Source organism: Dama dama, chromosome X (assembly GCF_033118175.1).
Source record: "Dama dama isolate Ldn47 chromosome X, ASM3311817v1, whole genome shotgun sequence".
In the NCBI taxonomy this organism is placed as follows: Eukaryota; Metazoa; Chordata; class Mammalia; order Artiodactyla; family Cervidae; genus Dama; species Dama dama.
In genome coordinates, this window is record NC_083714.1 from 143,031,405 (window position 1) to 143,045,796 (window position 14,392).

The window sequence follows — 14,392 nt, forward strand, 5'->3', positions numbered from 1 at the left end:
TTTTGTGTCTTTCAGCTAAAGCTTTACTTGGCTAATGGTAAACATGTAAGACATGTCACGCTATTTAAAGCTATCTTTTAAAATGTTCTTCTTTGTGGAATGTGAAATCCCTCAGTACCATAGTAGCCAGGGCTCTTCGGACCTCTTGGAAGTTTGTCTCTTATTTTTTTAAAAAAAGCAGAAAACAAAAGAAAATGGAACATGAAACAAACAAAAAAAAAGTGACAAGAGAAAAAAATGATTTGTGCTAGGAAGAAAAGCAAAGACAACTGCTAAGAGCAGAAAATGGTCCCATTTCCTGGGTCTCTGGTACAGGAGGTTTTCCTGGGTCTCTGGTACAGGAGGTTAGTGATTGGGACTAAGATTAAAGAAGCAGCTTGGGAGAAAATTGGGCCAGGTTTTTAAAAGATAAGATGTCAGGACTGAGACTTGGGCAGCAGGGAGCTGCTCAATGTTTTGTGCCTTTAAGAGAAGTCACCAGAAGAAATGATCATGCCAAAGCATGTTGCAAAGGTGAAACTGAAAGACAACAAGTGGGAGGTAATAAGTCAAATTAGGAGATATTTTTGTTCTTGTGTTGGGTTTGTTTTTGTTCATTTGTTTTGGGCAATAATGTGGGAATTCAGTAAAGATCTGGGTCAACACAGAGGCAGTAAGAACAGAGAAGTCAAAGAACTACTAAGATTTGGTATTTACATGTCTTGGCTAATGATTTGGATTTGGGGAAAGGTGAGTATATGATTTCCTATTGATTCTGTGACAAAGTACCAGAAGCTTCATGGCATTAAAAAACACTGGGAGTCGTTAAGTCTGACACTGTTCTCACTGGGCTATAATTAAGGGATATCTACAAGGCTGTATTCCTTCTGGAAGTTCTAGCTGTGGTCCCCATCTTTTTTGGCACCAGGAACCAGTTTTATGGAAGATAATTTTTCTGTGGGCCAGGGTTGGGGGATGTTTTTGGGATGATTCAAGTGCATTACACTTATGGTGCACTTTCTCTTAGTATGACATCAGCTCCATCTCAGATCATCAAGCATTATATCCCAGAGGTTGGGGACCCCTGATCTAGAGGATAATCTGTTTCTTTATTTTCTGTATCTTCTGGAGGCTGCCCATATTCTTTGGCTTATGGCCTCCTCCCATCTTCAAAGCAGTGTCTTTATCAGGTCTTTTTCAAGTAGTGTCATCTGACACTTCTCTCTTACTTCCCATTTCCACTTTTAAGGACTCTCATGATTATATTGAGTCCCGTTGGATGATGTAGGCTCATCCCTTTGTTTCAAGGTCAGCTGCTTAGCAGCCTTAATTTCCCTCTGCAACCTGAATTCCCGTTTGCTTCGTAAGATAGCTTTGGTGGGGTGGGGGCATGATTCTGCCTCCCCCTAGAGGGAGGAGTAGAAAATGAGGCAAGCCTCTGACTTGTGCTAAGCAGGAGAATGGAAGCATCATGAGGAGATACCAGGAGGCTTGGAGGGCAGATGGGTTTGGAACAGAAGCTACTAAGTCCCATGAGATGCACACTGTGAGTTGAGGCGCTTATAGTAAATGAAGCAAGTTGTCCATGCTATGAGATGGTGCTGTGAGAGTCTCACAAGCCTAGGAGTCAGAGAGGCAGTACATGGATGAACAAACAACCTGGACAGCTTTTTTATGGAAGGTAGGCTGGCCCTTTTAAAAACATAGGCTTTGTGGCTCAGCTGGTAAAGAATCTGCCTGCCAATGCAGAAGACTCAAGAGGTGCTGGTTCGATCCCTGGGTCAGGAAGATACCCTGGAGTAGGAAATGGCAACCTGTTCCAGTATTCTTCCCTGGAAAATTCCATGGACAGAGGAGCCTGGTGGGCTACAGCCCATGGGGTTGCAGAGTCGGAGGTGACTGACTGTACATGCACACACATACAGTCTTTGCTTAGCTGGAGGAAAAGTCAGATGTGGTTAGGGAAGAAAACCAGAAACGCCCCCATCTCAGTGCTATACAAAATGGGGAAGGGGAGGTAAAGGAGACAGGGAGAGATGTGGAAAATAAATATCAATTTATTAATTTTTCATTTTAAAGAAGTGCTTTCCTCCAAAGTCTTGAGTCTGTAAGAAAGTTTTTTGAAAAGATGCCTGGCGGCCAGTGCTTCCCAGCATCCAGTGCTTAGCTGCATCCTGTGACCAAAGACTACCACTGAGGGCTGTGATTGGAGAGAATTGGAGAGACCATCTGTGGGTGCTACCCCAGGGACACACAGCTAAGAAAGAGCAGAGCTGTGGATCAGACTCCATTGTCTGGCCACCCGCCCAACTCTCTCCCCTCACTCTTCTGTGCCCTGTTATGGACCATAAACGGTGGACGAGCAGAGGTGTGAACTGTGAATTGTTTTTCATCCCTGGTTTGTTGCAAAGGTTCCCACGATGACCGACATCCTCCTTTGAATGAGAACCAATCAGCCCATTCAGAAAAATCTTGAGCTATAGCATTTCCTGACGGTGATATGCACATCTGATTTCCTTCCATTGTAGTGAAGGCTAAGAGTCAATGTCTCTCTCTCTCTTAATTGGAGGCCTGGAAATTAAATTGCAGGAGTTCAAAAAAGAAAAAGATCACATTTTGCACAAAATCTACTCCCACTCCCACATTTCTGTGTGCTTGGTGACCCCTCTTAGTCTTTAAAACCCACCTTGCATGTTGCCTGCTTCAGGAAGCTTCTACATCCTCTTCTCCCCCAGTCTTTTGTTACCTTGGATGACAATTTGTTTTCTCTCTCCCATAATAGACCATAAGATCACTGAAGGTTGAGGGGGGCAGGCAGGTGTTACCATTAGTTGTCCCAGGACCCTTTACCTAGAGGGAGTTCACTATTTGGTGAAAGAATGAATGGCATTTTCATGTCTCAAAACAAAACAAAACAAAACAAAAACACCATCATTTTAAAGAAAGCTAGAAAATAAGCCATGCCATTTTTTTTTTAAAGAGAAGGGAATGGCATCTGTGCTTAGTGGTAATATATTGTTGAATGGTTTCATAAGAGTATCGCTACCATGGGAAAATCTGGATAAAAGTAATAAAAATGAGATCTGCTGTAGACAACAAGTCAAAATCCCTTCCTTTCTGGCAGCCTACAGGCCAGAGGTTCAGAAAAATGGCCAAATCTCACTTCTCACTTTGCATCTCGATATTTTGTCATCACTTAATACAATTAACCAACAGCATTTATAGCATAGACACTTGTATAAAGCGCCACGCCAAGCACCAGGGCAATAAAAGAAAAAATGATCCATTTCTGAGCGGCTGCTATTAAATCATTCTTAGGTGAATTGCCCCTGAGGACTTGACTCATATTGTGTCCATGGATGGTAGGGTGGAATCCTGTCATCTAGCATTTCCCATTAGCACTTGAAACTTGTATGTGCTTGTTGAGGTCTTATCCTGCCGGCATGGCTATTGTTGCCAGTGCAGCATTTTATTCATACCTCTCTGAAAGTGCTCTTCATTTCTATTTTGTTGACAGTACATGTCTCTGTCTTCTAAAATACGGGTCAGCAGAATAAGACATGTATGCCAAATCCAGCTTGCTACCTGCTTTTGTAAATATAATCCCATTGGACAGCCATGATCATTCATCTCTGTATTGCATATGACTGCTTTTGCCTGCTACAGTGGCAAAATTGAGTTGCTGCAACAGAGACTGTCTGGCCTGCAGTACCAGAAACATGTACTGCCTTGGCCTTGATAGGGAAAGTTTGCTGACCTCTATTCTGACATATTGAGAGATTATTGAAAGCAAGGGTTATGTTTTATTGTTTCTGGGTTCAGCCCCAATGTTGGTACTTATATTAACTCAATCAATGAATGGTCGAGTCTTAATGTGTGTGAGGCACTGTTCTAGGTGCTGGTGATACATCCCTCAAAGAGCAAAGCAAAGTCTGTGCCCTCCTAGAACTTGATACTCTAGTGGTGGGGCCATGGGGAGAGATGGAGCAGTGAACAAACTAATAGACTATGTCGGTGAACGTTATGGAAGGAAACAAATGGAGATGGGGAAGACGGGTTGCCGCATGGGTAAATGGGTGGTCACAGTGGGAATAGGGGAATTCATTTCATGTGGGTTCACAAAGAAGGTGACGAGCAGAGAGTCATTCCAATGACTTTGCCAAGGGGAGACAGGACGTGCGTGGTGTGTTTGAGAGATTGCAAGGAGGCTATGTGCCCAGAGCAAAAGAAGGGCTGGCGTGGGAGGAAATGAGGTCACTATCTGAGTCTGTGTTTTCTGGGGCTGGTTTTATTCTGTGAACGTCTCCCGGAGTGAGATGGGAAACCCCTGGAGGCTTGAGCAGAGGAGAGGCAGGCTCTGTCGTGTGTTAACAGGCTCTTATGAGTGGAGGATAGACTATGGGGGGTGGGAGGGCAACAGTGAAAAGAAGCCAGGAGACCATTTAGAAAAATACTGTGATCATCCAGGTAGGGGAGGATGTTGGCTTGGCCCATGATCATAGAGGGAAGGGGATGAAGAGGAGGCCTGATTCCAACTTCTCGAGCCAGCTCACTGCCTGGCATTCAGTAAATGTCTCTTGAATAAAATGTCAGTGTTTCCCTTGGGGTCCACGGTGGAATCCCCTCTAGAAAATCTGACTGTGCTACTCTGGGATGAAATTCTGGCACCTGCCTAAAAATGCAATCATCAAAGCTCTCCAGACAAGCTCAGTCCTCTAGTGAGATCTATCATTAGGTGTTCTTGTTTCACCTGCCAACATAGTAGACCAAAGGATCTACCTTTTTCCTTTACTTGACATGCTTCTCCTGATGGTAAGTGAGAAGATATTTGATTGAGAGATTATTCTGTTTTCCCATGATTAACCAAAATGATGATTAATGGGTAAAACCTTTCAATTTATTCTAAGCCATCTGTAGGAAGGAGTTGGCCAGGACGGAGTGTGGGTCATAAGTTTCTCAAAACAGCAGCCCTGGGCTTTCCATTTGTAGGTCGTGGAAAGATAAGCAATCTTTAATATTTCAAATCTCAGCTGCCCGTTTATCCTTTCTTATAGAGTTAATATCAGAAGATGGCTGGAGAGGTCTTTAAGATGCCAGGCTTCTATGAAGCCGGCAGCTCTTTAATTTTTCACAAGGCCGACTCATCCTTTATGCTTTTAATGATCAGCTACCATTCGGTTGATAACGAGGTGAGCATTGGTTTAACCAAAGCACACCATGGTATTTCTGAGGGATGCTATTTCAGAGAGGGTGAGGGCATTTTAGAAACAGCGAATTTTGTAAATAAATGGAGGTGTGAATACAAAAAGGCTGATTGTCAGAATCACTAAACAGAGCTTCAGATGTGAAGCCTTCCCATGAATGTGGCTGAGAAAACCCCCTGGAGGGTGATTTGAACATCGCCTCTACTGGGTGAACTGCACTACTGGGTGAACTGCACGATTCTCCCACAGTCCGCAGCGAGCTGCATCTAATGTGCCCATCACTGTTGCGCAGACCTCTGCTAATGGCCTTGAAAGGGAGAAGGTTCAAAGAGGCTTGGTTCCCAGGCCTGCTAATGAGCATGAGGCCTCTTCCCTCCTAATGAGCCAGGGTTTATGTGGGATTCTTTGCCCTCCCCTTTTTGAAGGGAAGGCAGGCGAGAGTTCAGAAAAGCAGCAAGTCTTGCCGTCAAGGGGAGCGTGCAGCTGGGCCACCCGAAGACAGCCTGGAGGGGAGCAACAAAGCTGCCAGAGGTCGTGCCCAGGCCAACGTGGCTCTGAGTGTGAGGCTGGACCTCCTGCTAGCCCGGCCTGTCGCTGGCGACAGTGACAAGCCCTTGATGGGAGATTTTAGGCTGGGAGGGTTGCTTGTGGTCCGTCGGCAGCCCTTTAAATTTCCTCGGTGGAGCGCGACTACCTTCAAGTGCTTTCTAAACTGTAATCGTCACCATTGTTATAACTTAGCAAATGAATATTGTAGCCACTACGATCCTTGTTCTCATGAACCACATTGCTAGCACTCACTGGTCCTCAGCTCACTGCAGCCGCTAAAAAGGCCCCCAGATATTTTTCTCCACTTCTCTCTGCCCACCCACGTCCCACTGCTGGATTAAACAATAGAATTATTCAGAAGAGTAACAAATACATGCCAGAAACGTTGCCTCTATCACAGTCATCTTTGTGAAAGTCACTTGTTTTTTTTCTTGGGGGTGTATTTGGGAAACTGACATCCCCGGTTGCAACGTTATGATTGCCACTGAAACCACACAATTGATTTCGTACGCATTTCATGCCCGCTTCTACAATAACTGCCTTTCTCCTCTGAAGCCTGGTTCGGTATCACAGAGTAGCAGCCCTTAAAGCACATATACTTAACATGTCAACTCATAAATGCAAAGTCGTGAAAGACTCTGTAGTTCATTAATTACTGTTTCTACATTTTTGTTTTAAAACACAAGGAAAACTTGGCCATAACACAATAAGATAATTGTGATTAGATATGGAAATTATGGTTTCAAGAACTTGCCGGTTTGGAGGGAGACCCTTTAAAGGACAAAATTGCAAAAAAAGAAAAATACATTAAATTTTCAAAAATGCTGCTTTGGGCGACAGGAACCTTGAGGAGATGTTAGCTGATATGCTGGCTTTGGGTGTTCTCCGCCCCTCCTTATTTCCCCAGTGAATAGAGAATTATTTGGAATGTACACACATTTACCCTCCCGTGACCTGTGTGTGGAATTATTCTGAGATGCACTCAAAGCTGACAGCCCCCCATGGCTGACCCCCTCACGCCTAATCACATCTTACGTTCTGTTTCCAGATAGCTGATCAGCTTCCTTGGATTTCGCTGATGACCCAGGAGAGCTTTGCCTGAAGATGGAAACACTGGAGTCGGAGCTGACCTGCCCTATTTGTCTGGAGCTCTTCGAGGACCCTCTCCTGCTCCCCTGCGCGCACAGCCTCTGCTTCAACTGCGCCCACCGCATCCTGGTGTCACACTGCGCCACCAACGAGTCCGTGGAGTCCATCACCGCCTTCCAGTGCCCCACCTGCCGACATGTCATCACGCTCAGTCAGCGAGGTCTAGACGGGCTCAAGCGCAACGTCACCCTCCAGAACATCATCGACAGGTTCCAGAAAGCCTCAGTGAGTGGGCCCAATTCCCCCAGCGAGACCCGCCGGGAGCGGGCATTCGACGCCAACAGCATGACCTCGGCCGAGAAAGTCCTCTGCCAGTTCTGTGACCAGGATCCTGCCCAGGACGCCGTGAAGACCTGTGTCACTTGCGAAGTGTCCTACTGTGACGAGTGCCTAAAAGCCACTCACCCGAACAAGAAGCCCTTCACAGGCCACCGTCTCATTGAGCCCATCCCGGACTCACACATCCGGGGGCTGATGTGCCTGGAACACGAGGATGAGAAGGTGAATATGTACTGCGTGACCGATGACCAGTTAATCTGTGCCTTGTGTAAACTGGTCGGGCGGCACCGAGATCATCAGGTGGCAGCTTTGAGTGAGCGCTATGACAAATTGAAGGTTAGTCCGATCCGCCTTAAGCCAAACCCCTTTGTGCCAGCAAATGTCATGGAAAGAAAAAGTGTATTCACTGCTAGCTACGTGGCAGGTGAAACTTGTCTCTTCGCCTTTTGTTATCTGATTCGTTGTAGCATGTTTTTTTGGCAGCCTGGCCATATTACACAATAAGAGTATCTTGTCAAAGTTGACTGCTGCTTGTAATGTTAGCGTTGTCAAGGCGAGAGCAAATTCGGAAAAATCTAGGTTATTTTCAGTCCTTGTAGTTGAGAAAGAGCGGGAGAGAGAGAGAGCGTCAGAAGGAATGGCAGATAAAATCTGGGTTTAGGCATTTGGGGGGGCATTTATTTTCCTCATTCATTTCACTGGCATCGTCCTAGTATCTAGTTACTGCCCAAACAAAGAAGAGAGGGAGGAGGAATGCCTAGAGCAAATGTGGGATTTTAGAGGACATATGACCTTTTATTCCCGGCGTAAATGATATCCAGCTTACTGGTGGACTGGAGTGTTCCGATTGTCTCGGATTTACAAAAGAATTTCTTTTCGTGGAAGTTTTTTAACACAGTAAGGGTAGAGTCAAGTATGTTTAACTTCATTTTTAACCTGGAACTCCGAACCGAACTCTGGCTCGGGGAATGATAATTAATATGACTATCCATCACATTTTAAAAATCACTCTCTAAACACGGAGAGAAGGCTCCAGGGGAGAAATAAGCCAGGTCTCCAGGTGTCTGCTCATCTGCGGGCGGCGGTGGGTCTAATTATTGCAAACTCAGCCGAGCAAGTTTGCTCTGATCATGAGACACTTCTGTCGATTCTGTTCACCAGCTAATTTTAGATCATAAGATGCCAATTAAAAGGAAAGGAAGTATGAATTAAGAGCTTTGAGTAAATATATATATATTGAAGTCCTTCCTCTCAGGACACACAACACCGTGTTGTTGAGCAAACACAATGAATCACATGATCAAAAGCATTACCGCTCAGAGCAGATCGTCACCTCTCACTAATAGTTCCTGTCACTTCTTCTCGCCGCTGATGTGGGCTTGTGTTTATGGGGACCAAGTCGTGATCCTTGCTTTCAAACGTCATTTGGGGAACAAACCTATCACCTGAGCAGTATGCCTCACTCAAAGTATTCATTGACGACTGGTACAGATCAATCTAGGAAGTTAAGCCCGAGGATGGGGGCAATGCAGACAAGGGAAGACAGATGCTGGCTGGATTTCTAGTATCATGCACAAAGGTGACCAAAAGCACACCTCCCAAGTTCTTAATAGCAAAGCAATGTGTGTGTGAATTGTGCTGCTAAAATTCTTCAGAAATTGCTGTGGCTATCAGATTTTAGAAACTATGGTGATCCTTTTGCCCTTTTTTGGTGGGGGACAGAATGTGTAGGATGATTGAACATTGGTGCTTTTTTCCCCCTCCCTTTTTAAAAAACTGAAGTATAGTTATTTACAGTGTTGTGCTAGTTTCAGATGTACAGCTAAGTGATTCAGTTTTATATATTTATATATAATATATGTGTGTGTGTGTATATATATGTGTGTGTGTGTATATATATATATATATATATATATATATATTGTCTTTTTCAGATTCTTTTCCCTTATAGGTTATTACAAAATATTGAGTAGTGTTCCCTGTGCTCTTTAGTAGATCCTTGCTGGTTGTCTATTTTATATATAGTGGTGTGTATATGTTCGGAGAAGGCAATAGCACCCTACTCCAGTACTCTTGCCTGGAAAATCCCATGGATGGAGGAGCCTGGTAGGCTGCAGTCCATGGGGTCGCTAAGAGTCAGACACGACTGAGTGACTTCCCTTTCACTTTTCACTTTCATGCATTGGAGAAGGAAATGGCAACCCACTCCAGTGTTCTTGCTTAGAGAATCCCAGGGACAGAGGAGCCTGGTGGGCTTCCGTCTATGGGGTCACACAGAGTTGGACACGACTGAAGCGACTTAGCAGCAGCAGTAGTGTGTATATGTTACTTCCAAATTCCTAATTTATTCCTCCCCCCAACCTTTCACCTTTGGTAAGCAGAAGTTTGTTTTCAAGAAGGTAAGTGTTTTTGCTTTCCAAAATGTGAAGCTGCCAGATTGGATTTTTTTCTTTATCAAAAAGTGTTCCTTTAATTGGATTAACACTGCTTAATGACCACATGTGAAAACACCACACTTGAGGTTCTATATTCAGCAACTCCAAGACTTGATATTTAAACCTGGTGTTTGAGTTCTTCTCATTACTTTTGTCCCATCAAAGAGGAGTCCTTAGTTATTTACATCTCCAAATTTAAGAGGAAGCACTTATGTGCTCTAGCCCATTCTGTGATGAAAATGAAATTCTTCAATTATGAGCCTTGAACACTTGTGTAATGAAGCCAGTAGGCTAGTGATCATTTATACTGTCACCAGGAGGGCCTGACAATTAATGATCCTGGTAGATTTTATCTTCTAATTACAGAAATATAAGCATATAAACAGCACCCAGTAGGCTGAAACACATTTATAGCTGCTCAACAAAGTATGCTTATAAGCATTTATTTACAGCCATTTCACAAAATATGCTTATCAGCATTTAAACAAATAGCATGCTAGCATAGCCTGTTTGTTCTAAAATATGCCACTTATGTTAGAACAAAAAAATCATAGAATAGATGACATTTGGGTGTCCATGGTATTTCAAAACCCAACTACAGTATAAACATCGGGTTTTTGAAGAAAGGAATAGCATACTGAAAGGACCAAAACAAACAAACAAAAATTGTATTTTTGTTAATTACTTTGACCTGAGAAAGTAAATGAGTTCTGTTAGTATATTTTCCTGAGGCTTTAGCATCACTTACAAAAATGGATTTCTGATGATATGGAAACAAAAGCATGGAGAAATTTGAGGATGCTTTCATTCATAATGTGATAGATTTGCTTTACTTACTTGAATATTTAAGGACTCAGGTGTCTGCTGTTTGAATTTTTTTTTTACTTCTGTTAGTATAAGTCCATTATTTGAAGAAAGGGAATTCTGCAGTGATCATGAAGAATAATTCTTTCAATAACACTCAATAACTTAGCGGGACATTTTTTCATTAGTTCTCAGTATACATGTGTTGATATAGAGGATTGGAATATACTTTTGTACCCTACAACTATTTTTCTAGACACAAAAGGAAAAAAAAGGAAAACTTTCAGCATGTAGAATTCATGCAAATAAAATCTTTCACATCATTTGAAATTGCATCAAGTCAAGAATCTAATGATGCTTTCAGACTATGTATTGGGAGATAATCATAAAATATTGAAACAAAGAGAAAATTAAACTAGCATTTCCTGAACTCTGTTTTAAGATAAAAAGAGAAAAAAGTCTTCCTGGCAAGTGCATCTCTAAATGGAGCCTATCATGATGTGGACCTTTTTTCACATCATTTTAATTGAATTTTAAGAAGCCTCTCAGTCCTCCAAACTTGACTCAAAAGTTTGATTAGTGAACCAAGTAACATATAAGAGAACTGAATAGAATGCATTCCAGAGTTTTCAAGAAATTACAATACAGTAATTTCTTCTCCTCTGTTCCACCATATAATGTTGGAGCTCTTGTTTCTTTCCTCTAGTTCCACCCATAAAAATATACGAAACCAGAAAAATTGACCTTTCCTTGCCCTTCAATTTCAGCATACTCTGACTTCAAGTGAGCTGAAATTGAAGTTCCAAATCACTATTTTGCTCTTCTGACTCTAATTGGCCTTTTTTTGGCCACGGGAGTTACTTTGCGAAATAATCCCTTTCAGTGGGTCATCTCATTGTAGTTTTATAATAGTTTGATAAAGGTTCCAGTTAAATCCTCAGCCTTCCTATGTAGCCCTTCTCTTCTGGAGGTGGAAAGATGGGATTTCACTTTGGGGCTTCATTTATAGATCGTGAAGGTCTATATTTGTGAAAGTCTTCTACTTCATTTGCCATTGGGGAAGTTGTGACTGGAATCTGAGCTAGACTTTTTACCTTTTCCTTAGAATTTCTGTGACTTGTTTCTTCTTTGAAAATAGTCACTGGTAGAGTACAGGTTCCAGCGAAAGAGGAGTGTGTGTGTGTGTGTGTGTGTGTGTGTGTGTGTGTGTGTGTGACATGCATATGTGGATAGAGGCTGGGGATGCTGCTATATCTTACAAGGTGCAGGATGGGCTCCTACCACATAGAGTTGTCTGGTCCCAAATCTCAGCAGTGCCCAGCTTAAGAAACCTTCATCTGTGAGAAGAATTTAGCATTTATCACTGCATTGATTTGCCAGGGTTGTTGCAGCAAGGGCTCACAAACTAGGTGACCTACAGGAAAGGAATGTATTGTTGTACATTGCTGGAGACTGTTGTTGTTTAGTTGCTCAGTTGTGTCTGACTCTTTGCGCCCCAATGAACTGCAGCCTGCCAGGTTCCTCTGTCCATGGGATTCTCCAGGCAAGAATACTGGAGTGGGTTGCCATGCCCTCCTCCAGGGGACCGTCCCTACCCAGGGATCGAACCCGTATCTCCTGTATTGGCAGGCAAATTCATTACTGCTGAGGCTGGAAGTCCTCAATCAAGGTGTCAGCAGAGTTGATTCCTTTTGAGGGCTGTGAGGGAAGGATGTGTTCCAGGCCTTTCTCCTTGGGTTGTTGGTGGCTGTTTTCTCCCTATATCTCTTCACATGGCATTCTTCCTGCGTGTTTATCTTCATGTTCAAATTTCCCCTTCTTGGCATAATTTTTTTTGGTTGCCCCACATGGCATGCAGGATCTTAGTTCCCCCATCAGGGATTGAACTCATGCCGCTGACATTGGGAACCCTGAGTCTTAACCACTGGATGGCCCAGGAAGTCCCAAATTGCTCCTTCTTAGAAGGACACCAGTCATATTGGATTAAGGGCCCACTCTACTCCAGTATGACTTCATCATAGCCAATTATAGTTGCAGTGACCTTTAAGGTCACATTCTGAAATATTTTGGGTTAAGACTTCAACATACGAAGTTTTAGGGGCCACAGTCCAACTCATAGCAATCACTTACTCCAGTGTATACCTGGTTATCTAGTCAGTTGAGCACACAATATGTCTCCCTCGATGATTTAATCACCCTAAGTTAGATAGAGACCTTTGGCTCCCACTGCTCCATCACCCACCTAAGACTGACTATAGGATCTTGAAGGTAATGAATTCCCAATAAATATTTGTCAGCTGCTTCACTGATGATCAACTGCTTGAAAACTTAAATTACACTCATAATAATATTACAGATACTCATTCTGATATATGATAAATAATTCTGTAAGACAATTTCTTAAGATAATTTCTGGGCTTCCTTGGTGGCTCAGATGGTAAAGAATCTGCCTGCAATGCAGGAGATCTGAGTTCAATCCTTGAGTCAGGAAGATCCCCTGGAGAAGGGAATGGCAGCCCACTCCAGTATTTTTACCTGGAGAATCCCATGGACAGAGGAGCCTGGCGGGCTACAGTTCATGATCACAAACAGTCGGACAGGACTGAACAACTAACGCTTTCAACTTGAAGATAATTTATAAATAAGGGCAGAGCCAGATATACATTATATTTTATCCAACTGTATATGACTCATTATTCTGGTCTGTATTGCATTTCATTGGTTTAAATTTAATGGTATGATTTTTGATAAACTAGATCTTAAATACTTGTTCACCTTTGTTTTATGCTCCTATATGATGGACACTTGACAGACCCATTATACCTACTGTTTCCTTTATCCTCCCTTATCTGATATGTAGATTTTTTGGGGAGGTCATGCATAAGTAAGTTAATGTATGCTTCATAAAGGCAATATGGACAGGAACAGTCCCCTTCCTCCCTGGAGCTTATAGTTTAGCAGAGAGTTCCAGTAGGTAAAATATTTCCTCTGTTGGTGGGAGGAAACTCTGGGTACACTGTGACCAAAGGAGGGATACCAATGCCAGACCTGAGAGACTTTAGAGAAAGGCTTCCTGAAATAAAGGCCATTACATCTACCATTGCCAAGCTTTTTATTGGAAAACTGACAAATTTAGTAGACATCTATAGATTCTTTGGTATTCTTTTTTATATTTCCCACTTATGACATCCCTTGTAGAGCCCTGTATCTTTTTTCAAATGGGTTCACAGTAAGTCTAGGCTAGATTTTAATCTAACATGTAGTTCATGACATGTTGTCACCTGATGACACTGGGGATATGTGAATGTCAGACATATGTCTTCCAAAATGTTTTGGTTATATGAGTTCTCACCTGTTCCAACTAGCCCCTTCAAATTTTTATCCTGCTTATGCTTATTTCATGGGAACAATTCTTTAGTCTATATATATATAATTTTTTTAAAGAAACTTCCCATGTGACAAAATGCAGTTTCCAAATACTTGTGAAATATGTTAAAGATGTATTTTAATTTTCTTAGTTGGGTACAAAAACTTTTTATGATATACAGAGTAAAAGAAGACATTTTCAGGGATATGTTCTTAACAGTAAACTTAAAGCTCCATCTTTCTCCTCTCTCCTTTTCATCTCTTCCCCATGATGAATCCCCTCTCCCTCCCTTACCTGCAGAGAGGACTGTCTTACTGCCTGATGATTTATTATTGGGATCATTTCTGAGGAGTTCAGAGAATTCTGGGAAATAAACAGGTACACAAGGTACCTTCTAGTCATTTGACTGTATAAAGAAATGTAATTCTTGAGCATGTTTCTTAGCTTTAGTTCATTTGTTGTTGTTGTTGCTTTGTTCAGTTGTGTTCAACTCTTTGCAACCCTATGGACTGCAGTACACCAGGCTTCCCTGTCCTTTTCCATCTCTCAGACTTGGCTCAAATTCATGTCCATTGAGTCTGTGATACCATCCCACCATCTCGTCCTCTGTCATCCTCTTCTCCTCT

The 14,392-nt window shown here is 42.6% G+C and overlaps 1 protein-coding gene across 4 annotated transcripts in view; it reads left to right on the forward strand.

The window, feature by feature from the left end:
- MID1 (midline 1) overlaps positions 1-14,392 on the forward strand; it is a 394,448-nt gene that overhangs the window by 254,904 nt on the left and 125,152 nt on the right. For 3 of the 4 annotated variants that reach the window (XM_061137897.1, XM_061137896.1, XM_061137898.1), the window contains exon 2: positions 6,781-7,496. In XM_061137897.1, coding sequence (XP_060993880.1) covers positions 6,837-7,496 — 660 coding nt within the window. In that variant the 5' untranslated portion in view covers positions 6,781-6,836. The remainder of the gene's footprint in view (positions 1-6,780; positions 7,497-14,392) is intronic. The other variant, XM_061137899.1, reaches the window with a different exon arrangement.